At 44.9% G+C, this 24,897-nt stretch overlaps 2 protein-coding genes and 1 non-coding gene across 4 annotated transcripts in view; 1 reads left to right on the forward strand and 2 right to left on the reverse strand.

The window, feature by feature from the left end:
• CTNNB1 (catenin beta 1) overlaps positions 1–18,112 on the forward strand; it is a 42,755-nt gene extending 24,643 nt beyond the window's left edge. Inside the window, exons 2-16 of one of the 2 annotated variants that reach the window (XM_065885343.1) lie at positions 2,682–2,742; positions 3,183–3,410; positions 3,618–3,871; positions 4,003–4,241; positions 4,330–4,531; positions 5,659–5,803; positions 11,089–11,192; positions 11,275–11,613; positions 11,892–12,050; positions 13,547–13,666; positions 14,284–14,434; positions 14,523–14,644; positions 15,748–15,808; positions 16,826–17,046; positions 17,349–18,112. In XM_065885343.1, the coding sequence (XP_065741415.1) occupies positions 2,730–2,742; positions 3,183–3,410; positions 3,618–3,871; positions 4,003–4,241; positions 4,330–4,531; positions 5,659–5,803; positions 11,089–11,192; positions 11,275–11,613; positions 11,892–12,050; positions 13,547–13,666; positions 14,284–14,434; positions 14,523–14,644; positions 15,748–15,808; positions 16,826–17,034 (2,346 nt within the window). In that variant the 5' untranslated portion in view covers positions 2,682–2,729 and the 3' untranslated portion in view covers positions 17,035–17,046; positions 17,349–18,112. The remainder of the gene's footprint in view (positions 1–2,681; positions 2,743–3,182; positions 3,411–3,617; positions 3,872–4,002; positions 4,242–4,329; positions 4,532–5,658; positions 5,804–11,088; positions 11,193–11,274; positions 11,614–11,891; positions 12,051–13,546; positions 13,667–14,283; positions 14,435–14,522; positions 14,645–15,747; positions 15,809–16,825; positions 17,047–17,348) is intronic. The other variant, XM_065885342.1, reaches the window with a different exon arrangement.
• TRNAR-CCU (transfer RNA arginine (anticodon CCU)) lies at positions 9,959–10,031 on the reverse strand. Its single transcript has one exon. It is a non-coding gene; the product is annotated as a tRNA-Arg (tRNA).
• Positions 18,113–23,527: 5,415 nt separating the features above from the next.
• Positions 23,528–24,897, reverse strand: part of ULK4 (unc-51 like kinase 4) — a 512,874-nt gene continuing 511,504 nt past the window's right edge. The window contains exon 36 of the mRNA XM_065885322.1: positions 23,528–23,591. Coding sequence (XP_065741394.1) covers positions 23,528–23,591 — 64 coding nt within the window. The remainder of the gene's footprint in view (positions 23,592–24,897) is intronic.

The following is a 24,897-nucleotide window of genomic DNA, read 5'->3' on the forward strand; positions in this document are numbered from 1 at the left end:
CTAAATGTAGTCTATAGTTGTGGTCACTTGCATCTGGGAGCATTTAGTACTTCATTTTTTTTTTTTTAATCATCATACTCCCTTTATCTTGATTGGTACATAGTGGGCTTTTCCTCATTTTTGTTTCTCATAATTCTTTTTGAAGTTGGAGCTTTGATCCCCTGAGTTGATCCTCTTGTTCCTTCTCTTGTATTCTGTGTGTCTTTCTCCTTTATGCTCTAGGAGTTTTTCTCAGTTTCAGTTATCTATTGAACTTTTTATTTATTCTCTCCAATTTTTATGAGGGTAATAAAGTGAAACATTCTGTTTCCCTCCCCACCTTACCCCGATTTTAAAGTTTTGTTTCTCTGGAGTCTGGTTTTCCTGAAGTCTTTGATAAGCCTTAGTTAATTAGGAGCTCTAGGCCCTTAATGTATGGCAGGGTGTAGTAGAGGAGAGCCAGCCCTTGGGCTGAAAGCTCTGCCAAGAGGAAGAATAAGGAAAGCTTTCCTTTGGGGCAAGATTCTGCCGTAGTTCTCTGGATAGGAAATTCAATTTCTTCAGTAAATATTTCTCAAATTTTAGGTAAATTTGGATTTGTCTGCAGATCAGTGTAGGGGTGAGTTGGTATATACTGCTGCTTATGTAGATCCCCATTTTCACTCCTACTTTTTACTTCTTTACTTGCTGATTGACACTTGGCCTCCCTCGCTTCAGAGGGTTGCCGAGAAGAGCAAGAATAATTTTTATGTATGTTACATAAGTTTGAAAGTGCTATAAAAAATAATAGTACTAAGACGTCCCCAACATGCAAGTAGATACTGTAAGTTTGGAACATGAACTTGCTTTTTTCCATAAAATCATTATAATCTTGGTCAAGTTACTAGGTCAGCCCACATAAGTAGATTTTACCCAGTAATATGGCTAATATGTTTTGTCTTTGTCTCAACAAGGAAAAAAACACTAAGTATTTTTTTTTTCTTGATGCCAGGTACATCAAAGCACTTGTTAAACAGCTGTACCTGTAGATGTGACTAGTTGGTTTTTGAGTCCTGTGGCATTGGCCAGAGGAGAAGCTCAGTGTAAAACATGTTTTAAGTCTCCTTCCCTGGAAATATATTGGGAGCTGGAGTGGGGAACCCATTTTTCAGAGGGGTGGAGAAATGGTTAAATAGCCATTCTCAAAGATAGGCAGAAGATGCGAACTAAAATACAGTCATCGGTGGACAGAGAACCTGGGTTTCTTCCATCATAGTATTTCTCAACATATGGTCTGCAGATCACTTTCTGCATCCTTAGAATGTTCATTAAAAGTGCAGGTTTCTACACACCCCTTCCCATCCTATTGAATCGAAACAATAAACACATAATCCTACTTAGTACGTGATTTTAAAATATAAGTTTCTTGTTGACAGGAATCACCTTTGTTATTTTCTGTCCTTCACTTTGCCTTGTAAGTAAATCGTCAGTTGTTCCTACTGTGGACGATAAGACAATTGTGTCCACAACTCTTGTCAGCTTTAGGTGTCAAGTGATCTTTATGGTTATAAAAATCTAGTTTTGGAAGAGCAAATCCAGGAATAATCAACACATGCTTCCTTTACATAGAGAAAATAGGACTTCAGAGTACAGTTTCCAACTGCATTATATTAAACACATTTAAACTTTTTTGGACACTGATAGAAAACACAGTTCACACTTAAGTATCTTAGTCCACGTTGGTAATTTACATCTAATTTTTAATTTGTAGTGCAAGAGGAACTTGTTTGGGGCAAACTATGTAATAAAGGAAGTTTTGTTATTAGGAATATCTAGAGACCATGAGCCCTTAAACTGGTCTCATTTGCAAATAGATCCCTGTGTAATTCAGTGTTTTCCTGAATATTACACAAAAATGCCAAAATGCAGACATAAATGAGATGCTAAGATTTTTTAATATATATGTGAATGATTTTTACATTGATCAAAGCATTCACTTGTATTTATAATAAATCATTGCTATAAAATTGAACTTAGAAAAGTTTGATTAAAAAAGGTGCTTTTAATTTGTGTTGCAAACTTTAATTTGAGAAGTAATTTTACTTCTTAGTACAAAGTCTGAAATCTACTGTTCTGATCCAGTCACCACACATGAAATACCTTATGAAGTTATTTTAGATGGCATTGTATTATATCAGAAAAGAAAACAGTAACAATTGACCCGTTAAATGAAAATTTGGTGTTTTTTTTTTAATTTGGTGTTTTTAAAATCCCACTGGACCTCTGTTGTCCAAAGAAGCCCTATGAATTTTTCAGTGAAAGGAATTAAAAAGGGAGAGGAGAGGACTTCTGGAACTCAAGGAGGAGTTGATTTTGAATAGCTTTTCCCCTCCCTGGCTTTCATTTGTAGAGTGCTTATGCTCTCTTTGTCGTCTTCAGTAATTTTGCGTTTTTGACATCCTGTTTATCTGTAATTTATATTTCTCCTGAAAAGAGGTGCTTGTTAAAGAGAAGTTTTCACTTAGAAGTTTGGCAATGATAGAGCTGTGGTTGAAGTGTTTGGAGGAGACCATGAGGTCGGTGTTTCACTATATCACATGGTAAAAGACGACTTGGGGCTTTTTGTGGATGTAGTCCATGATGTTTGACAGGCCATCCTAGTGACTTATGAGTATTAAAGTCAAACAATTTTAAATCCTAATGACTTTGATTAACTCTTTTAGGGTCTCTGAAGTACACCATACTACGGTTTTGAAAGTCTTGCGTGGACAATGGCTACCCAAGGTTTGTATCATAGTCTTTAGTTACTGAATTGGGACTCTGCTTCATTGCCATTAACCCAGTCTGGCTCAGATTCCCCTGCTTTCCTCTCTCCCTGCTTACTTGTCAGGCTACCTTTTGCTCCATTTTCTGCTCACTCCTCCTAATGGCTTGGTGAAATAGCAAACAAGCCACCAGCAGGAATCTAGTCTGGATGACTGCTTCTGGAGCCTGGATGCAGTACCATTCTTCACTGATTCAGTGAGTAACTGTTAGGTGGTCTCCTAAGAGTACAGATTTTTCATCACTGAGCTGATCCTGGCCATCATTCTCTTATCCTTGGCTGTCTTTCAGACTTGACTTTATTTCTAAAAAGATTTCAGTGAGTCATATCATAGATTTTTATTTTCTAATTAAGGTAACATTTCCCTGGTAGTAATACTAGTGCTGTTTGATTTTTATAGCTGACTTGATGGAGCTGGACATGGCCATGGAGCCAGACAGAAAAGCAGCTGTTAGTCACTGGCAGCAACAATCTTACCTGGACTCTGGAATCCATTCTGGTGCCACTACCACAGCTCCTTCTCTGAGTGGTAAAGGCAATCCTGAGGAAGAGGATGTGGATACCACCCAAGTCCTGTATGAGTGGGAGCAGGGATTTTCTCAGTCCTTCACTCAAGAACAAGTAGCTGGTAAGAGTATTATTGCCTTACTGAAAGTCAGAATGCAGTTTTGAGAATTAAATAGTTATTCTAATAAAAGTTAGTGTATAATAGCTTAAATAAAATGGTGTGGTAAAGAGAAGGGAGTGATTGCAATATCACCATGACTGTTTAGGATAGCAAATACTTGGTGAATGCTGAGCTATGGATACTGAGTGTTGAATTTACCTTTTCCAGATATCGATGGACAGTATGCAATGACTCGAGCTCAGAGGGTACGAGCTGCTATGTTCCCTGAGACGTTAGATGAGGGCATGCAGATCCCATCTACACAGTTTGATGCCGCTCATCCCACTAATGTCCAGCGTCTGGCTGAACCATCACAGATGCTGAAACATGCAGTTGTAAATTTGATTAACTATCAAGATGATGCAGAACTTGCCACACGTGCAATCCCTGAATTGACAAAACTGCTAAACGATGAAGACCAAGTAAGTAGTGACATGGCTAGCTTTTTAATCTGCTTTGAAGGAAACTCCCAAGGAAGTAGTCTTATAATATCTACCCAGTATCAGTATTTGAAAACTGGAAAATGATGTCTCTTAATTCCTGTACATTATAGGTGGTGGTTAATAAGGCTGCAGTTATGGTCCATCAGCTTTCTAAAAAGGAAGCTTCCAGACACGCCATCATGCGTTCTCCTCAGATGGTGTCTGCTATTGTACGCACCATGCAGAATACAAATGATGTGGAAACGGCTCGCTGTACTGCTGGGACCTTACACAATCTTTCCCATCATCGTGAGGGCTTGCTGGCCATCTTTAAGTCTGGGGGCATTCCTGCCCTGGTGAAGATGCTTGGGTAAGAAAACATGGTCAGAATGCTGCAAGCTCAGAAGGAGAAGAGTGCAATCACAACATTTCTGATGAGACTTTTTTCTTCTTCCCAGTTCACCAGTGGATTCTGTATTGTTTTATGCCATTACAACTCTCCACAACCTTTTATTGCATCAGGAAGGAGCTAAAATGGCAGTGCGTTTAGCTGGCGGGCTGCAGAAAATGGTTGCCTTGCTCAACAAAACAAATGTTAAATTCTTGGCTATTACAACAGACTGCCTTCAGATTTTAGCTTATGGCAATCAAGAAAGCAAGGTAAAAGAATTGTACTGAATGTGGGAGCATGGGAGACCCCCAGTGTCATGTCCTTCTATGGATTTTGGCAAATTCATTGTATGCCTCACCCTTTGTATGTATCCTAGAAAAGTTGGACATCTCTATTTCTTTAAATATTTGAGTTGTCAGTATGTAATGCACTAATGCTAGGTGATAGGGATATAGCATGCAAGCTTCTCTTAAAGCTTTTATTCTTGGGTGGAAGAGAGACACTGAAATAATACCCTATTTACTATTTAATTCGTATGTTAGGAGGAAGTAAAGGGGCTATGAGAGCATGTAAATGAACCAGACCCTCTTTTGAGGGTTCAAGCAGATTTCTTGGAGAAAGTGATAGTTGGGTTTAGCTCTTGAGGATAAGATGGGATTGATTAAAGGTGAATGAAGGTTAGGGAGAGGAAATGGCATCTTTGACAGTTCTGCTGAGGGAGGAGCAGGGCAAGATTTGGAAATTCAAGAAATGCAAAGAGTAAGGAAGAGGAAGTGTGTGAGATGAGACTGTTGAGATAGGGCAGATCCTGCAGGGCTTAGTGGAACATGTTAAAAGAATAATGCGAAACAGTTTTTAGCAGAGGCCTGAAGTGATGAGATGTGTTTTCAGATCGGGGTAGAGTCAGGAGGTGGGGGTGTGCGGGGGAGTAAAGGGCAAGAACGACTATTTTATGCTGTCTCTTTTTGAGGTGGTTATGATTAGGAATAGCAAAGAGCCAGATCATTAAGAGTTTTTAAGTGCCCATTCTGGTTCACATTTTCACTCAACATTGGCTTTGATATAACTTGTGTATCTGGGCATTACTGTTTCATACCAACACGGTGTTTGGTTGTTTTTGTTTTTCCTTTTACTATGATCAGTGTGGGAAGAAGAAAACTGGGCCAGAGTTTATATATTTTTGGGAGGACTGGGGTGCATGAATTTGAGTGAAATGTTGTACAAGGAGGGGTTAAATAGGGCCCCAGTATGGGGGTCTAGCTAATGACGACCAGGAATATATTTAAGTCATTAAGCTGGCTGAAATTATTGTATAATAAAATAGGTTGGTAATAGTAGCTTTTCTCAGGCATTTGATCGAGATTCTGTGACTAACAATATATACGCATCTTTCTAGCTGATCATTTTGGCTAGTGGTGGACCTCAAGCTTTAGTGAATATAATGAGGACCTACACCTATGAGAAACTACTGTGGACCACAAGCAGAGTACTGAAGGTGCTGTCTGTCTGCTCTAGTAATAAGCCGGCTATTGTAGAAGCTGGTAAGTATACTTGTCTCTTCTGGGTTCTCATGTTTGCAGCACGTGTAGTTCTAATTAGATTACCTTTCTTAGGAAAAGGGTGATAGAACTGACCTTAACAGGCTGAAAGTAGATGGTCCTATTCAGTTTGAAGCCAAAGTTGCATTCAGACAAAGTGTATGTTCTGCTAGACACCTTCTTTGGTGCTATGCAAGCCTAGTTTAGGCAGTGTTCATATTACCCATCAAAAATGATGGCTAGGAGCTTCCCTGGTGGTGCACTGGTTGAGAGTCCACCTGCCAATGCAGGGGACACGGGTTCGTGCTCCGGTCCGGGAAGATTCCACATGCCGCGGAGCAGCTGGTCCCGTGAGCCACAGCTGCTGAGCCTGCACGTCTGGAGCCTGTGCTCCGCAACGGGAGAGGTGACAACGGTGAGAGGCCCGCGTACCGCAAAAAAAAAAAAAAAAAGGTGCCTAATACTTGGCTTGATAACAGCTATTCCAGAAATACCTGTGTAGGGCGCAGCTGGATAGCCATTGCGCATGCACTAAGTATGCCGCTGGGGCGTATGCACCTAATATGCTAATCAGGTTTTGAAGCAGTGGCCTATCCAAAGTCCGGCTTGCGAAATGCGATAACCATACGGACGAATCAGGGACTTACACGAGTCCTTAAGCCCTTATATAAGCAGACGGGCTCGAGCGTACGGGGTCTTCCTTCCATCCGCCCGAAACCAAGCTGTACTCCAATAAAGTGTGATGCGAGAAGAATCTAGCGTGTGGTGATTCGTCATTCTGCTGGTCAGAAGCGGCTCGCCGCAAGTGGTGCCGAAACCTGGGAATCTGCGCGCCCCGCATGGAGGACCGATTCAGAACTCGACACGGAGTGAACCGCCGTTAAGTAGTCCAGTTTAGGATGAGTTGAATCCCAAGGAGGAGGCAGATCTGGAAGAAGCAGCTGCCGAATATGAAAGAGGACGATATGGCAGTTCCCCATGTGCTCGTCTGCCATTTTGTGCCTCTGCGGGTGCTCGTCCGCCATTTTGTGCTTCTGCTAAATCAAAAGCTTTAACATGTGCTCAGACTTCCGCTTTTATTGCTAGCGCGCCCCCTGGCGCTGCGGTTCGGGAACCGCCAAAGTGTACATTCATACCCAGAGAAGTCTGGTCTCAGGATCAAGATCCGATTTGGGTCCCGACAAGGTTAACAAGAGTCGTGGAAGATAATCCCAAGAACAATGTGGAGCGCTCAAGGAGTGACACTGGGCTGGATACTGTTGATGAGCTTCCCCCTGCTCAAGGCGGAGATCAAGACGTTTTGGCGAATTAGCCGAACCTGGCCAGTCCCCATCCCCGTTCATTCTCAAAGTACCATTCTCCCAGTATTGTATTCCACTAGCTGTGAGATGAATACGGCTTGTGCTAGGCCACTAAGCACAGATTGGATGCTCTGAATAAGAGCAAGCAGATTGGAGAATTCCTAAAGGGAAATTGGTCCCGCGAGGCGGAGAAGATGATATTTAAGCAGAAGTTGAATATCCTGCAGCTGAATGCAACCAGAGTGGAGTCTTGGAGAATTTACCGCATGGCTAGCTAGAGCATTTTCCTTTTTTAAGGAATGGGTGGGTGTGGGACTGTTCGCAGCCTGCTGTTTGTTTGGGATAGTGTTGTGTCTCTGGTTGGTCTGTCGTATTCGCATTCGAACCCGGCGAGATAGGATAATGCTCACTCAGGCGCTTGTGGCCATCAGTGAAGGCGAGTCCCCCGCAGCCTGGCTCTCCACCCTAAAAAACATATGATCGCCCTTGCACAGAGGGGCCTTGCCGCCATTGCACCTCTATAGGGGATCGGCCCTAGGGGCTGCCTCTGCACGGAGAGGTCTCGTTACCATTGCACCTCCATGAGGAGCCCATGCCACGTGAAGACAGCCCTTGCACCCTGCAGTTCGATTGCGAGCATTGCACGCAGGAGGGTGTCTGCGAATGCAAGCGGAAACTACCGGTACACCGTGTACATACCCCGGTATGAGCACTGGTACAGGTCAATGTCCGCTGCAATGGTCGAAAAGAAAAAAGGGGGAGATGTAGGGCGCGGCTGGATAGCCATTGCGCATGCACTAAGTATGCCGCTAGGGCGTATGCACCTAATATGCTAATCAGGTTTTGAAGCAGTGGCCTATCCAAAGTCCGGCTTGCAAAATGCGATAACCATACGGACGAATCAGGGACTTACACGAGTCCTTAAGCCCTTATATAAGCAGACAGGCTCGAGCGTACGGGGTCTTCCTTCCATCCGCCCGAAACCAAGCTGTACTCCAATAAAGTGTGATGCGAGAAGAATCTAGCGTGTGGTGATTCGTCATTCTGCTGGTCAGAAGCGGCTCGCCGCATACCTGGAATGTGTGCAACAAATACAGATTTTTAGACTTACTTAATCAGAATCCCTGGAGTTTTGAGGTGACGAGAGAGTCAGTAGGTAGCTGGAAATGTACGGGACTGGAGGCCTAGGAATCTTGATTTTTAGAAGTTCCCTAGGTTATTCTGATGCTCATTTGTTTATTCTGAAAATATTCAGCCCCTGTGTTTCAAGCACTGTAATAAGCACATGGCATACAATGGATAACAAAATAGGCATATGGTCCCTGCATTTATTCTTATAGGTGGTGAAGGTGACAGAAATACGCAGAAAGATGGAGTGATCACATTGGAATGAATGTCACAAGAGAAGTGAACAGCAAGCAGATAGTGATACAGAATTAATGGGGAGGGAAGGGGCTTCCTTGCGGGGGGGTGTTAAGTGAAATTGCAGAATGAGAAGGTGTAAGCTATATGAGAAGGATTAAGTGCCTTCCAGATGGTCCTGAAGGTAGGAAAGAAATTGTTGAGTTCTAGGTGCCGAAGAGAAAGTCTGTGTAAGTAGAACCTAGTGAGTAAATGGGATGAATAGCTCAGGATGAGGGTAATGAGCTAGAGCCAGGCAGGGCTATATTGTGCAGGAGTTTCTAGGTCCCTGGAAGATGTTTATTCATGCTTTATTCCAGCTTTGGAAACACAGGTGTAGAATGCTTAGGTCAATTTGAAATACTAGGTGGGATCCAAATCCTAAAGGGCTCCTGAAGGTTATGCTAAAGCATTTGGTCTTTATCTTTCTTTTTTTAAAAAAATTAATTATTTTTGGCTGCGTTGGGTCTTCGTTGCTGTGCGCGGGCTTTCTCTAGTTGCGGCGAGCAGGGGCTACTCGTCCTTGTGGTGTGTGGGCTTCTCATTGCGGTGGCTTCTCTTGTTGCGGAGCACGGGCTTTGGGCGCGTGGGCTTCAGCAGTTGTGGTGCAAGGGCTCAGTAGTTGTAGCTCACGGGCTATAGAGCACAGGCTCAGTAGTTGTGGCGCACAGGCTTAGTTGCTCTATGGCACGTGGGATCTTCCTGGACCAGGGCTTCAACCCGTGTCCCCTGCACTGGCAGGCAGATTCTTAACCACTGCACCACCAGGGAAGTCCCTGGTCTTTATCTTATAATGAGAAGCTATTGATGGCTGTTGAGCAGTGGCACAGCATCACAGTGAGGTGTTGGGAATATTAATACTAGCATCGTATGACAGTTCGAATGACCAAAGGCAAGCAGACCAGGCCACTGGGATGTTACAGGCTTCTAGGAATGAAGTCATTAGATATTAAAAATACATAGCAAAGGATGAATGTTATTTGAATTGACATATTCAAAGTGACTAAAGATCAGTAGGTAGCTGGCAATGTATGCTACTGGAATGCAAGGGAAGACTGGGCTGGGATAGAGATTTGGGAGTTGCCCTCTTAGTGTATGTGAGTAAGGGCTACAGGGAAGAGGCAGGGGTGCCTCTAAGCCATCTGCACCGGACTTTTACCCTGGGCATGCTGAATCAGAATGTGTGTGTTTTAAGTCTCTCAGGCTATTCTGAGAGGCATCTGGAACTAAGATCCACTCTCTTAACAGTGGAGGGAGGGAATGAGATCTGAGGGGAATCAAGTCTTTTTTTTCTAAATATAATTTTACTTTTTAAAAAAATTTATTTATTTGGCTGCGCCAGGTCTTAGTTGCGGCACGTGGGATTTTCGTTGCAGTGTCAGGGATCTTTTAGTTGTGGCATGAGGGGTCTTTAGTTGCGGCATGTGAACTCTTAGTTGTGGCATGTGGGATCTAGTTCCCTGACCAGGGATCGAACCTGGGCCCCCTGCATAGGGAGCATGGAGTCTTAGCCACTGGACCACCAGGGAAGTAGCATCAGCCTTGTGCTCTCTGTTAGCAGCTGGAGCTACTGTGAGGAATGAACCAGATAGGGATGATACTGTCTTACTGTAGTGGTGGTAGGCTAAATTATAGTTGTGATAAATGCTGTGAAGGGAAAAGTACAGGGTGCCGTGAGAATTATAGCAGGTAGACCTAACCTAATTGAGGAAATAAAGCAGACCTGAAAAGATAAACAAGGAGACAAGGAAAAAGTACATCCCACTGTATTTAGAAGTGATGTCGGTAGGAGAGAGATGGTAAAGTTAAGCCAGTGTGTGGGGAGTTGAGCTTCCATTTAGACTTCTCTGCCAGTGTAAACGTCCTTCATTAGGGTCCTAAAATGATGGAAGGTTGTGAAACTTGGAAGCACATCTTTTGAGTCAGTGTCTTTTATACAGTCCGAGACGTAAAGCATTCTGGTGCCTTCTTTTTGGATTGTTCTCACCCCATGAGTTTACATAACTCCTTCAGGTCTTTGCTCAGATGTCACCCTCACACTTAGGTGACCTAATTACCCTACTTAAAAATGTAGCCCCCTCCTTTGTCTTGTGTTATGTTTTTTGTAGCACTTAACACCATTTGACACACTGTATAGTTTTAGTTTACTAGTTGTGCATTTGTTTATTGTCTGCCTCCAAGTAGACCATAAGCTCTGTGAAGGTAGGAGTTTTAGACTGTTCTGCTCACTGGTATAGCTCCAACTCAAAACAGAGCCTGGTATTAAATATTTTTGAAATAATTGGATGAAGGGAAGTAAGTAATAGGAATATTACCTACAGGGGGACTGTGGAGAGAATGAAGGCTTTTTCCACACAGGGGAGAAACAATAGATATTTGACAGAAATTGTCACTAGGTGAGATGAACTGGAAAAGAAAGGGAAACTGAGCAGCATTGTAGAAGATGAAAGGAAATAAAGGACTTCGATGGAGAGGATAAGCTTTGGCAATAAAGAGGGACACCTTCTAAGACTAGAGAAGACACTTTGTACTGATACGACTTGTGAGCTATTAGCCATCGCCTTAGATATTTTTAAATCTTTTTAGGTGGAATGCAAGCTTTAGGACTTCACCTGACAGATCCAAGTCAACGTCTTGTTCAGAATTGTCTTTGGACTCTGAGGAATCTTTCAGATGCTGCAACTAAACAGGTAAATTCTGAGTAAACTGGTGCCGCCTTAATGAAAAGAGTCAAGCTGAATATGTCCTGAGCATCTGTTTTCATCTCCATAGGAAGGGATGGAAGGTCTTCTTGGGACCCTTGTTCAGCTTCTGGGCTCAGATGATATAAATGTGGTCACCTGCGCAGCTGGAATTCTTTCTAATCTCACTTGCAATAATTACAAGAACAAGATGATGGTGTGCCAAGTGGGTGGTATAGAGGCTCTTGTGCGTACTGTCCTTCGTGCCGGTGACAGGGAGGATATCACTGAGCCTGCCATCTGTGCTCTTCGTCATCTGACCAGCCGACACCAGGAAGCTGAGATGGCCCAGAATGCTGTTCGCCTTCACTATGGACTGCCAGTTGTGGTTAAACTCCTACATCCACCATCCCATTGGCCTCTGATCAAGGTAAATTGTCAGTGAAAGTAGAAGGTTGCAGAATTGAAAATGAACTGCCTCTGACTATTATTAGATGGCTGTCTAGGCACCGGGCATTGGTAAGTAGGAGTTGTATGCTTTAGTAAATAGGAAATATGTCTGGGATGGAGGTGAGGGTTTGAAGTGTTTCTGTAGTCAGTTTTACTTTCAAGTGATTGTGATAGATGTAGTGTGTTAGGAATTTTAGGGTAAGAAAATGGTTTTGTTGAGTTGTTCGCCAGTTCTTTACTCTTCCTTCTTTTCTGCAGGCTACCGTTGGATTGATTCGAAATCTTGCCCTTTGTCCCGCAAATCACGCACCTTTGCGTGAGCAGGGTGCCATTCCACGACTAGTTCAGTTGCTGGTTCGTGCACATCAGGATACCCAGCGCCGTACATCTATGGGTGGAACACAGCAGCAGTTTGTGGTAGGTAAATCTTAATAGTGACATCTGGCTATTTAAAAGGAATGCAAAAATCCATAAGATCCTGAACTACTGAGGTCATTGGCTTCCTCCATCCTCCTGCCTGCCTGAAGGGCTGCTTGCTATTGACTAAAAAAACTGACATGTCTCTGTGGCTGCATAGAAGAAGGAGTAATGTGGCCCCTGGTGGTATGTCCTTTGACATGTCCTTAACATCGTTGCCTCCTCAATCGTACAAAGGGGGTATGGAGTGTGATTTACTGCTTTGGGGTCTCATTTAACCCATACAAAAGGTTCACATCCTTAGGAAGTAGCAGAGCCATAATTTGAATCCAGGTCTGTCTGATTTCAGAGTCTCTTATCCCCCACTGCAGTTCTACCTATAAACGTTTAACGTACCTTTTACTAGCTCTTCCAAGAGTGGTTTAAAACTATTTCCCTGGACTTAACGAATGCCAACAAATTACAAGACTAACTAGTAGCATTTCTGGGATCTTTACCTATAATCTTAGCCTGGAACTTCGATGTCAAGTTGCGGTCTTAAAACTAGCTTCATTACAAGTATCTAAAGACACTTCTGATTCCTCAGAATGTGTTTTAAGACTCAGACCTTCAAAGATTCTCTCGTATTTAATCAGGTTACTTTAGAGAACAAGACTTTACAAGAACAGATCTTGAGACTGATTGCTAGTTGTGATATGGATGCACTCATTAGGAGGCTTTGCCTTTCTCTATTCATTACTTTTGGTGTTGGCCTGTCTCCATGAGGTGGCTTAATAGAATGCAAAGGGTACCTTTTAAAATCTCTCTAGGAAGAAAGGAGCTTTTGTGTCCTTATAAAAATGAAGTTGAATATAAAAGCTGCCGCAAGTAGCAGAATTATGACCTTTTAAAAAACTCAGATAGAGGGAAAGCAGATTGTAGTTATATTTTGCAAAAGCTAACTTCCTTCTCCCGTATAGGCTATCAGTTGAATAGTCTTGGAGGAGGTGAGTGGATTTTCTACTGGCAGCTCAGTAGAATTTTAGCAGTTGGTGATAAAACTTTGCTAAGTTTTCACCAAATACACATAGATGTACAAAGATAGAGGGAGCATCCGAAAGAAAACACTGACATAGTCTGCACGTCACTTTCCCATCTTTGTGTATCTTTTCTTTATATATCCCTTTACCCAGAGTGATTGGTGCCCTGACTGTAAGAAAGTTATCTTTGGGATTCAGAGGTATATTGAAGCTGTGCTTTGCTGTGCACAGTACCGTGATGGGGGAGGGGTGCTGCTTGGAATTAGTGCTGACAAGAGGCCACTTTCAGAAAGTGACATTCAACTGAATGGAGTCCACCTTCATTCCTGAGCTTAATTAATTGCAAATTCGGGGGAACTTTGGGTTTATAATGTGAATAACTAATCTAGTAATTGCTACTCAGAACAGAAAGCCTTTCAAGTATATAAACTTTAGAGAGGACAATGCCCTATTTATTAACCACATTTCTCTTGGTAGGAGGGGGTCCGCATGGAAGAAATAGTTGAAGGTTGTACTGGAGCCCTTCACATCCTAGCTCGGGATGTTCACAACCGAATTGTTGTCAGAGGCCTAAATACCATTCCGTTGTTTGTGCAGGTATGTTGCTTTTAAGTGAGGTGTTCTAGATTCTGTGTGTCAGTAGAATTTCAGGATTTTAAAGATAAGCAAAATATCAGGAAATTAGAGACCAAAATAGGGGCACCAGCATTTAATTTTTCTTCTACTATCACCATTTCTAAAATGGCAGTACTGCCCATGCTTCCTGTTCAAAGTATAAAAAATAGAATCTCAATGTGTCATGTCCTTTTAGTTGAATACATTTATGAAAAATTCCCTTCGTTTTTCTTGGGCAGTAGAAGGAGAAACATTGGGACTAGAACCTCAAGAAAGGAAGGAGACTTTCTCCTCCACCTTTAAGGGTTGCTCAGTTTTGAAGGCACGAAAGCTGGTCTGGGCTGCTAGAGCACAGGCCTCCAGCCACCTCTGGGTCTTCCAAGTTTTAGCTTGAATAAAACTCTGAAGAAAAGGTTCATAGCTAAAAGTGCTCTAGAAAACCATTGCTCCTGAGCATCACTCAAGAACATAAATTTAGAGTTTATGATTTAATATAAGCAGTACAAATACCGCTTAGGGAATGTTTACACTGCAGTGCGGTGCTTGTCATGTTTTAACTTTAGGCTTAATTAGGTTTTGGGTGTATGTTTTCTCCTTAGCTGCTTTATTCTCCCATTGAAAATATCCAAAGAGTAGCTGCAGGGGTCCTCTGTGAACTTGCTCAGGACAAGGAGGCTGCAGAAGCTATTGAAGCTGAGGGAGCCACAGCTCCTCTGACAGAATTACTTCATTCTAGGAATGAAGGTGTGGGTAAGTAGGAAAGGAACCAGAGCCTTTAGCTTGTGTACAGTGACGCCTCAGCTTTTCCTCAAGGACCTTTATTCCATCCTTCTCCCAGCAACATATGCAGCTGCTGTTTTGTTCCGAATGTCTGAGGACAAGCCACAGGATTATAAGAAACGGCTTTCAGTTGAGCTGACCAGTTCTCTCTTCAGAACGGAGCCAATGGCTTGGAATGAGGTAGGCAGCGTGAGCACGCTTATTGGGCTGTTTGCTAGAGCAGGTATAAGGCGGTTCGTGGTTTCCTCTCAGACCACTCAGCACACGTTCATTTGCACCGACTGTGTCCTTGGCTTGAATATTCATTCTTTACACTCTTTTAGCAACTGCTGTGAGGAAAAACTACAGCTTTAAAAACAGCCTATTCAGAACAAACAAGTTAGAATTTCCAAGGGAGACAGATGAAAACGTTAGCAGATTGAAGAACAGTTTTCAAAAGGTTGTTGGGAAAGAGGCAGTCTATTAACCACCGGTAGTTGGAGGTCGGTTTATCAGTACTTAAAAAATGCTCAATTTTTCACCTACTTTTCTACTTGAATTTCTATTAATTTGTTCAGTATTTGTCCTCAGTACAGTTGTTCATTGAAACAGTAGAACCACCCTGAAAGTTTTTTCAATTATGGTACATAGTCATAAAGTGAATTATATTTGTTGAAATTTGTTGAATGAATGGAGGGAGATCCTGTATATTGTTAGGTGGAAAAAAAATAAATCAAACTGCCCAACAGTGAGTAGTATGTTAGTTGGCTGTTTAATAGGCAATCTCAATATGTTCCAGCTTGAGCTCTGAACTTCCTCACCCACTCCCTTTCTCCAGACCTCTCCTCTCACAGTTAATGGCAACTTCGTTCTTCTAGCCGCGCAGGCTCTAAAAGTCTTTTCATATAACATATCCTGTCAGCAGCTCCTTTTGGGGGTAGACACTTTGCCTGTTTTGTTTCCTGTTATATTTCTAGCACCAGGAACAGCGCCTGGCACGTAGTAAGTACTTAATAATGTATACTTGTGGAAAGAATAAATTAGTATTTTTAATACTGTGTGCAATGGGAAAACATGTTTCTCTAGTATCTCTAGGTATCTTTGAAGGGTAGAGTTTGAAGTATTTCTGTATTTGTATACATCTGTATTTCAGAGTAATTCTGCATTTTCTAAGTATTTCTATAATGTTTGAGTTCTTTATTCTTTTCATAATCTCAAAATAAGTATGTTTTCAAAATACTGGACAGTATGCTCTGAGTTGAGAATTTTCATTTTGCTTCTTTGCTTTATACCTGTTTATCTAGACTGCTGATCTTGGACTTGATATCGGTGCCCAGGGAGAACCCCTTGGATATCGCCAGGATGGTATGTGTCTCACATTTCTTGATTATCTCCAGATCAAGCTAAAGGTCCAAAGCTTTATCAAAAGAGCTGGTTTGCTCATCTGGGAAACCAGTGTTGGCAGGAAAGTAGTGGTAGCAATTAAAGGCAGTTCTTAAATTCTAGAGTCAGCAGTAGTCTCTGTATTGGAGCACAGGGAATTCTGAGCCGCACTGAGCAAGCAGTGGGATCACACCAGTAAACACGTCACTACTGCTAGGCCTCTGCAGTACAGTGCAGGGGGGACAAGTCGCCTGGCTTTTTATTCCGTTTTTTTTTGTTCAGAGAACCCATAATACCTGTGTCTACAACCCACCCAGGAAGTGAGAGTATGGCAACTTCTGTCCCCAGGCTCCGCTCTGGGACGGGTATTTACATAGTTAGCTTTGCAGAAAACTCTAAAAATACAGTTCAAACCTGGGTAGTGGCGAGTGGAGCATAATTAGGGGTAGACCACTAACAGCTGTAACTATTCATCTTAAATTTATAATCTTACCTGGTTTTTCCTAGTTAATAAACCACTAAAGCTTATAAGCTTCTTACCTTCACAGGTACATGTTGTTAACCCTTAATACAAAACATATAAAGGTTTCATTGGAAACTGGCACATTTTCTTTGTACTTTTGTGGGTGTCGCCTGGACTTTCTAACAATAGATGACAGTTGCCAGACCTCCTTGTTATTTGCCTTCACTGCCTGCCATGACTCCTTGATGCCTCGGTGTCACACACAGTAGATTGCTGCTGCTGCTCCCCCCTCAGGAACCTGTCCCTGCCTGGGTAGATGCCAGAGGCCCAGGACGAGAACCTGCTGGTCTGCCTTTGGTGGAAACAGGCTTTGTGTGGCCTCATGGGTGGCCTGGCACTGGCACTTTGAAGAGGTTAGAAAGCAGCGCTTTCTGACAAGCTTGCTGCCCTTGGATGTTCCTAACCTTAGTGTTCACTTTTATGTCTTCTCTCTCTCTCTCCCTTACCCATTTCGTTGCTACCCCTGACTCTCCTAGATCCCAGCTATCGTTCTTTTCACTCTGGTGGATACGGCCAGGATGCCTTGGGTATGGACCCCATGATGGAGCATGAGATGGGCGGCCACCACCCTGGTGCTGACTATCCAGTTGATGGGCTGCCAGATCTGGGGCATGCCCAGGACCTCATGGATGGGCTGCCTCCAGGTGACAGCAATCAGCTGGCCTGGTTTGATACTGACCTGTAAATCATCCTTTAGGTAAGAAGTTAAAAAAGCCAGTTTGGGTAAAATACTTTTACTCTGCCTACAGAACTTCAGAAAGACCTGGTTGGTAGGGTGGGAGTGGTTTAGGCCTATTTGTAAATCTGCCACAAAAAAAGATACATTGAAAGGAGATGTCTTGGAACATGTGAATGTTCTCAGATTTCTGGTTTGTTACGTGGTCATGTGTGGAAGTTATTAACGTTAATGTTTTTTGCCACAGCTTTTGCAACTTAATACTCAAATGAGTAACATTTGCTGTTCTAAACATTAATAGCAGCCTTTCTCTCTTTATACAGCTGTATTGTCTGAACTTGCATTGTGATTGGCCTGTAGAGTTGCTGAGAGGGCTCGAGGGGTGGGCTGGTATCTCAGAAAGTGCCTGACACACTAACCAAGCTGAGTTTCCTATGGGAACAATTGAAGTAAACTTTTTGTTCTGGTCCTTTTTGGTCGAGGAGTAACAATACAAATGGATTTTGGGAGTGACTCAAGAAGTGAAGAATGCACAAGAATGGATCACAAGATGGAATTTATCAAACTCTAGCCTTGCTTGTTAAAATTTTTTTTTAAATATCTGTAATGGTACTGACTTTGCTTGCTTTGAAGTAGCTTTTTTTTTCTTTTTTTTGCAGTAACTGTTAGTTTTTTAAGTCTCTCATAGTGTTAAGTTATAGTGAATACTGCTACAGCAATTTCTAATTTTTAAAAATTGAGTAATGGTGTAGAACACTAATTCATAATCACTCTAATTGTAATCTGAATAAAGTGTAACATTGTGTAGCCTTTTTGTATAAAATAGACAAATAGAAATGGTCCAATTAGTTTCCTTTTTAATATGCTTAAAATAAGCAGGTGGATCTATTTCATGTTTTTGATCAAAAACTTTATTTGGGATATGTATGGGTAGGGTAAATCAGTAAGAGGTGTTATTTGGAACCTTGTTTTGGACAGTTTACCAGTTGCCTTTTATCCCAAAGTTGTTGTAACCTGCGGTGATACAAATGCTTCAAGAGAAAATGCAGTTATAAAAATGGTTCAGAATTAAACTTTTAATTCATTCGATTGTGTCACCTTTTTTTCCTTGTCACTTAGTGGTTTGCGAGGGTAATAAATTATTTCACTATGTGTCTTCCTCAGGATGAAGTTGAATAAACTTAAGTAATGATGGAAAGAGCCTTACTGCTAGTAGACGGAATTGTTTGCCAAGCTTCTTTAGCACTTACCCCTGGGTTAAATTGCACCAAAAGTGTTTCAGCCTTGAACGTTGATTCTGAGCTTGTGTAAGAAGAGGGGGGGAGTCCATCGTCTCCAACTGAAGGACTCTGGGCTTAGAGCTATGGCCAAGACTCCTTCATCCTGGCTGCAGCCACGTGTATAAATCCTGCCCACGTGACTAAAGGCATCTAGTTCTTTGGCTTTCAGTTTTGTCCCGTGTTGCCCAACAGGCATCCCCCACCCCAGACTCCATCACATGGTTTCATTCCTTTAAGGTAATAATGAAGAATTACTCACCTGGATTTGGACTTCAAGCACCTTCACAGAAGTGTGACTCATTTGGAGCGGGGAATTCCTTCAACTCCACTTTGAACTGATAGTTAAGATGGTTTACCTGCCGGTGTTTATCTGAATATATCAGAGAGAACTAGAATGGGCCTTCTTCCATGCTGTCTGCCAGGTGAGCCTGTCATCCTGGTGGTAGGTCTGACAGGCTTAGTTCATCCCTGAGGGCAGAGTCAGTAGACCTGTTTGTTAGAACTTGTGTTTTGGGCTTTAAAAAGCATGGAAGTGTTTTGTGCTTAGGGAGGGCTGTTTGTGATTTACTGTGTATTTAAAAATATGTATTCAGTACCTTTTTGTTGGATGAGGACCCTTTGAGAAAGCTTTGTAAATTCTTCCCTGTGGTCTAAGATGTAATTGGGATTGGAGAGGAAACATTTGTGTACCTGGTGAGGGGGCAGTTGTGCCTCCAGTGCATGACACAGAGAACCAGGGCAGCACTGCATGAGCTATTAGGTAGGCTAGAGCTATTGGTTAGAGCGAAGATCTTCAGTGAGTTCAGCTTTTAACATAAAGAACCACAGCAGGGTGTTTTGTTTTTTTTTTTTAAACCAAAAACATTTCAGAGCTTTGCCTAAAACCATTATAGTTTTGAAGTTCCATGTAAAAACTTTATATGAAGGTTAATCTGATTCAGCAAAGGTAGTTCTGCAGTGCACTTAGAAGGACAAAGAGCCAAGAACGGCAGAGACACTTGTGAAGAATAAGATGACAGGAGGACTTGTTCTGTCAGCTGTCAAGGCCTAACTGTAAAGCTAGAGGTGGTAAAATTTACACTGTTATTGGCACGTGTGTAGAAGTATACACTAAGGGAACAGAATAAGATGAAGACAATAGACACTTTAAGGGTAGCATTGGAGGTCAGTGTGAAAAAGGGACTTTTTAGTAAAAGTGTAGAACAGTTAGGTAGCCATTTGGATAAAACTGAAATTAATGCAAGAAAAAATCCATGATCAACAAAATATCAAAAGCCCTCACTGGAAGCCCACGTGTCCAATAATTTGCAAGAGAATGGCCGCAATGCAGTAAAAGACTACAGCTTCAACACAATAGTATGGGTATATCTCAAATATGATACTGAACAAAAGCAAGTCACAAATGCATGCCGTAGGACTGCACTGGTGCAAAAAGAAAGGCAAACTGTTTTAAGGAGATCATCTAGAGATAGTAAAACTAAAAAGCAAGAAAATTTAGATTACCACAAAAAAACAGAATAGTGGTTACCTGGGGATGGAGGTGCGTAGGACATCTGATCCCATGGCAGTGACCACCAATGAGCTGAAAAATGAAGCTTTTCCATGTTGGATGAGGTGTTCTAGACATGAGGCTTTGATCTGGTTATTGGAATCCTTGACAGTGAAAGATCTTGAGATAAATATGTCTTGATTAGTGTAATAAAAACAGAAGATCCGAATCGTGCCATATGGTTTGTAAACCAGCAGAGAGCTGAGTTGCTCCACTGCAGTTGTTTTGTTCTACTAGGTGAGAATCTAACTGCTTGCCTTGCTTGAGTGAACACCCATCAAATGCAATTAGAAAATAATGGGGGCGGGAAGCTGAAAAGGTAGTGCTTCCTTTTTCTTATTCATCAACGCCCTGTGTGGTGTCCACTCCACCTCCCCACCTCATGAGTAATCTACAGGGGGGTGACTGGCCTCCTCTGCCACCTCAGCATCAAGCCTCTGAGAGACCAGAGGCCAGGTGTGAAAGGCCAGCCTTCTTCCAGGTCACAGCAAGACTCCACACAGCCCTGGTCCTTATTCTGGGCCAAGGCTGGTGCTTGTTGCCCCTTCCCGCCCTCGGCCTCCTGGAAGCTTGAGGCTGTTGGGGCCAAAGCCTCCTGAAACTCAGTGAGTCTTGCCCCCACCCCACTCCAGACAGGTCTCCCCAGGGACCAAGCCTCTCTGGGCTTTTGTAGCTTCTTGCCGCCCCCTTCCCTACCAGTTCCCTCCTGAGGCTCCTACCTCAGCCCCTGCGTAAGTCCATTTATCAGAGAGATTTATTTCTACATATTTTTCTGTTGTTGGAGGAGGGAGAATAAAGGGCATTTTGCTTCAAGTGGAGGCAGGAGAGACCCAGGTCCTCTCACTATCGCTCACTTTGGACAAAAGCCTTAGCCACCGGAGCCTCCACTTCTGAGCTGTCCCACAGGGCTAAGAGCTGCCTTGCATTCACAAAATTGACCTCAGAACCTCATGAGGTAATAGGGGAAACCTCATGACAGTATGGGAAATGGGAAGAGCTAGACAAGCCCAAAGAACCGTCAGTCGGTAAATTCTGTTGCTGCGTCCTACAGAGCCACTTGCTTAGCTGCCAGATGACTGTCAGTTCCTCTCAGGATACCCCCCAGGCCAGAGTCACCCCAGATAGATCGTCACAGAGGGACAGCTCCCTGGGCACCTACTCTCAGGCTGTAAGTTGAGGCAAGGTCTCAAAGCTTTGGGCCTGTTGTTAGGGAAAGAAGGCAGCCTGGTGCAGCCACTCGCCGGTCCGCTCCGCTCCGCTCCACGCAAGAAATGCTCCTGCTGCCTCCTTCGCCCCCTCACCCTGCAACTTCAGTGACGCCATTCACCCCTGGGGGGCTCAGCCGATGGACTGTAGCCAATTAGCAAACAGCTAAAGCTTGGAGGTGGTGGGAAGAGGAGGGCCGGTCGTTACCTGGGTCTGGGCCTCTGGTCACTGCGAGAATCCTGAGAGCTCTGATGGGTGGCTGGGGCCCAGGTCTTCTCAGAACTGGAGCCGGGGAAGCCGCAAAAGGGTATGGGCCTCTCACGTGGGGCAGGGGAAGGGTACTGCTCTCCGCCTCCCTCTTGTCTACTCAGCCAGACTGCTCATGTCCCCTCCCTCAGCTCATTAGGACTGGGGCTGCTGCTTTCCGTAAGGCACCTTTGTGAGAAGGACAAAAAGGATCCCCTAACTCCAGGAGGACACAGCCTCATGCCAGGGTGCAAAACTTGGCGTGGGCTAGCTTTAGCGCCTGTCACCCTGGGCTGAACACCCTTGGTGGGGTACTAGCCCTGCTTGGGACCATCTCCTCCTTGCCCCTTGCCTATTCAAATACGCCTTTCCTCAAAGAGGCAAGGCTGTGGGACTCAGGGCCAGGCATGGTCCACTTAACATGGTTCTGGAATGTTAAAACTTTCCTCCTGTTTCACCTTAAGCAGCAAAGACTCCTCCCTGCTCGACTCAAAAGGGTAGAGAAAGACGAATTCGATTGCTCTGAAATACCTTCTGGGGGACTCTAGGTCCAGAACTCCAGGGTGCTTCCCCTAAGAGCTGAATGAAAGGAGAGAGAACAGATTTTCTGGGAAAACAGGGAGAACTGTGCCTGTTCCCTGGACCAAAGAGGCAAAGCAACAGGAGCTGAAGGCCAGGCCTCCAGCTGCTCCCCATCAGCTTCCCCCACCCCAGGAACAAATCCAGCCAGGCCAGGGCCACCTGGGCGCACAGCCTGGTGATGGGCACATTGCCCAGCAGGACTTCCTGTGGGGCACTTAGGAGGCTATGAGAGCAAAGGACACTGCCTGCTCCTGGGTGGGGTTCCCCCTTACACCCCTGCTACTCAGCTCGACTCTGGACATCCCACTGGCAGACACACAGGCTGCGGAGTCTGAGTCCCGAGTTCAACCCAGCAGTTGGGCAAGTGGACTGGCTCCTCTGAGCCTCAGTTTTCTCACCTATGAAATGGAGATAAGAAGGTCTGCTTGGCAGGTGGTGAGGTTTAAATAAGGTAAGTGACATCCACGCCTTTGACGGAGGGGGGCACGGAGCTGCTGTGTTCGTTACAAAGCCAAATGGAAGCTGGCACATTACCCAGATCACCGTGGCAAAGTGGGCCTGTTGGTGACAGTGTGCCCAGCTTCCCGTGATGCAGTAGGCGTGGGGCCGCCTTTGTGCCCCTGTGCCTCCCGCTTCTGCGTCCCCCGCCCATTCCCCCCACATAGGGGCTGCTGCCTGGGACAGAAGCCCATCTGGGCTCAGGCAGTGTGTGTCAAGGGGCAGATCCCCTCTCTAGGCAGCCCAGAGCACTGCAGCTACTGATGTAGTCGAGCCCTTTCATTCTGCAGGTGGGGAAACAGAGGACCCAGAGAGGAGGCCAAGGAATGTTCTCAACTTGCTCACCTGGTTCAAGCTGCCCAGGGTCCACCCCTCCCTCCCTCAGTACAACAGTCCCAGCCCCTTTCCGCAGTGTCCACCCAGTACTTTCACAGGCTTGACTCTTACACAGGGGGCACTAAGGGGCACATGTGTGAGGAAGACGCTGGAAAGGCTTCGAGGATAAGGGGGGGGGGGCGGTCACTGGTAGAAGTTGGGGGTGTGATTCTACCTTGATGCCATCATCCCATCTAGATGAGCAGATCTTCAAGGAAGCCAGCGTTCCTTGAGTGTTTTGCATTCCTTTAGGCAAAGTTTTAACCACCTGTTCCTGTTAGTGCAGTCTTGCCCAGTTCTCCCCAAGATTCTTGGAATCACTTCATCCCTGAAATGAAGAAAAGCCAAGCAGGTAAAAGTAGGAGGAAGAGAAGAGACTATAACTTCCAAAGGCTTGCTCTGGAGCTGTAGCTGGGAGAGCATTCCTGCCTAGTCCTGCCTGTTAAATCTTCTCCAGAGAAGAAAGATGCTTATAGACGCTGGCAGGCCTAGACTAGCACAGGCAGTGCAGGCTTTAGCAGAGGCCTACCTGGCCCACACAGAGGGAAAGAGCATTCTGAGAACAGCTAGCAAACCTGGGGTTCCCAGATGCATCACACATGCACCGAGGAGGTCCATTCTGAGTGGGTGTTCTAGGATCTGGAGTCAGAGGTTCTGGGTTCAGCTGACTTTATTAGATCCAAATAGAGCTGTAGGTGCCACGTGGTGAATGTGCGTAGCTGAGGGTGGGTGCCGCAGAGTGGGCTCGTGCTAAATGCCTTCTTGCCTAGTGTCCAGCAGCTTGGAGGATCTCCAGGGCCAAGGAAGCCACTGCACTGTTGGCCGACGAACTGTGAGAAAAACCAAAGTAGAGACATTTAGGCATCCCCAGGGTAAAATGCGCTGTCTCCCAAAGGGGCTGGCCTCTTTTGCACCCGAGTACCTGATGGACCAGCTGCTTCCCAGAGCTGCCCCTAGCATCATCCCGAGAAGCAGAAACAGCGTTTGCAGGCTCCAGGGCCATGAGGGGAGGACCCCGGAGCCCACAGTCCCACAGGGGCTCAGCACCGGCCCTGCCACCCACCCCTCGACGTCTGAGCCCACTTTGGCCAGGTGCACCGATGCTGAGCTGTGAGGGCAAGTCAGGCGGATGGCAGCCAGAGCCTGCTGGCCCGAGGCCCACAGTGAGCCTGCCCGGCGCCTGCCTGCAGCTGACTTGTGCCATCCAGCAAAGATCCCGGCTGCTGACACTCCCTGCTCCATGCTGCCCCTTCTGGCCAATCAGCCAGAAGCTCATTCTCATAGGTCTCATGGGTTTATTCTCATAGGTGCGGATGTGCAATTAAGAGCTGCAAATGGAAACCTCGTTACTGGAGCAAATTGTTTGAGACACATTTAAACCTGTGCTTTAACAACTGTCACCGAAGAAAAGAATGGCGCGTAGCAGCGTGCCCTGACGTATCAAATTAGCTGACAGCACACCCTTCGCTACACAGAAATACAGCTGTTGCCAAGTGCCAGGGGGCCGCATAAAAGAGGTGGGTCGCAGGGGGACAGGACTGTGGTCGGAGATGGTGCCACGCACTCCTGCTCTGTGCATCAAAGGCCCCTTTGAGGGCGGAGGGAATGCACTTGAACTTGGCCTGCTCCCGGCTGAGACCAGGCTACTCGGGTGGAGCCGTGCTGCCCGCTCCGCCTGCCAGAGCAGCCCTTGGGGGCCAGTGACCGGCAAGGAGGACACACCCACCTGGCAGGGCCCCATCAGAACTGAGAATGCTGCCACCCAGTCACTCTTTGTCAACACGAGAAACCGTTCTTCTGGTGGGGCCATCCGAACAAAGCCCGAACAGGACAATTTCAGAGCAGCAGCCTGTCGACCAGTATGAGATCTGCCTGGTGTAGGCGTGTTAGTTGCTGGAGTGACACGTGTGGGTACGGAAGAGGCCACCAGCCTCAGGGAGGCTCGTTTTCACATGTTTGGTCCAAATTTGGGTCCAGCGCTCCCAAACTGGTAGAGCATGAATATGTACCGGCCTCGGACCCAGCTGGGGGGCGGGGGAGTCCCACACAGGCAGGCCGTGGAGAGGAAGGGCTCTCAGCAGCTCCCCGCTCAAGTCCATGCCTCCCGGTGGCTCTCCCACCCTCTGCCAGCACACA

The sequence above is a fragment of the Phocoena phocoena genome, chromosome 10 (assembly GCF_963924675.1).
Source record: "Phocoena phocoena chromosome 10, mPhoPho1.1, whole genome shotgun sequence".
In the NCBI taxonomy this organism is placed as follows: Eukaryota; Metazoa; Chordata; class Mammalia; order Artiodactyla; family Phocoenidae; genus Phocoena; species Phocoena phocoena.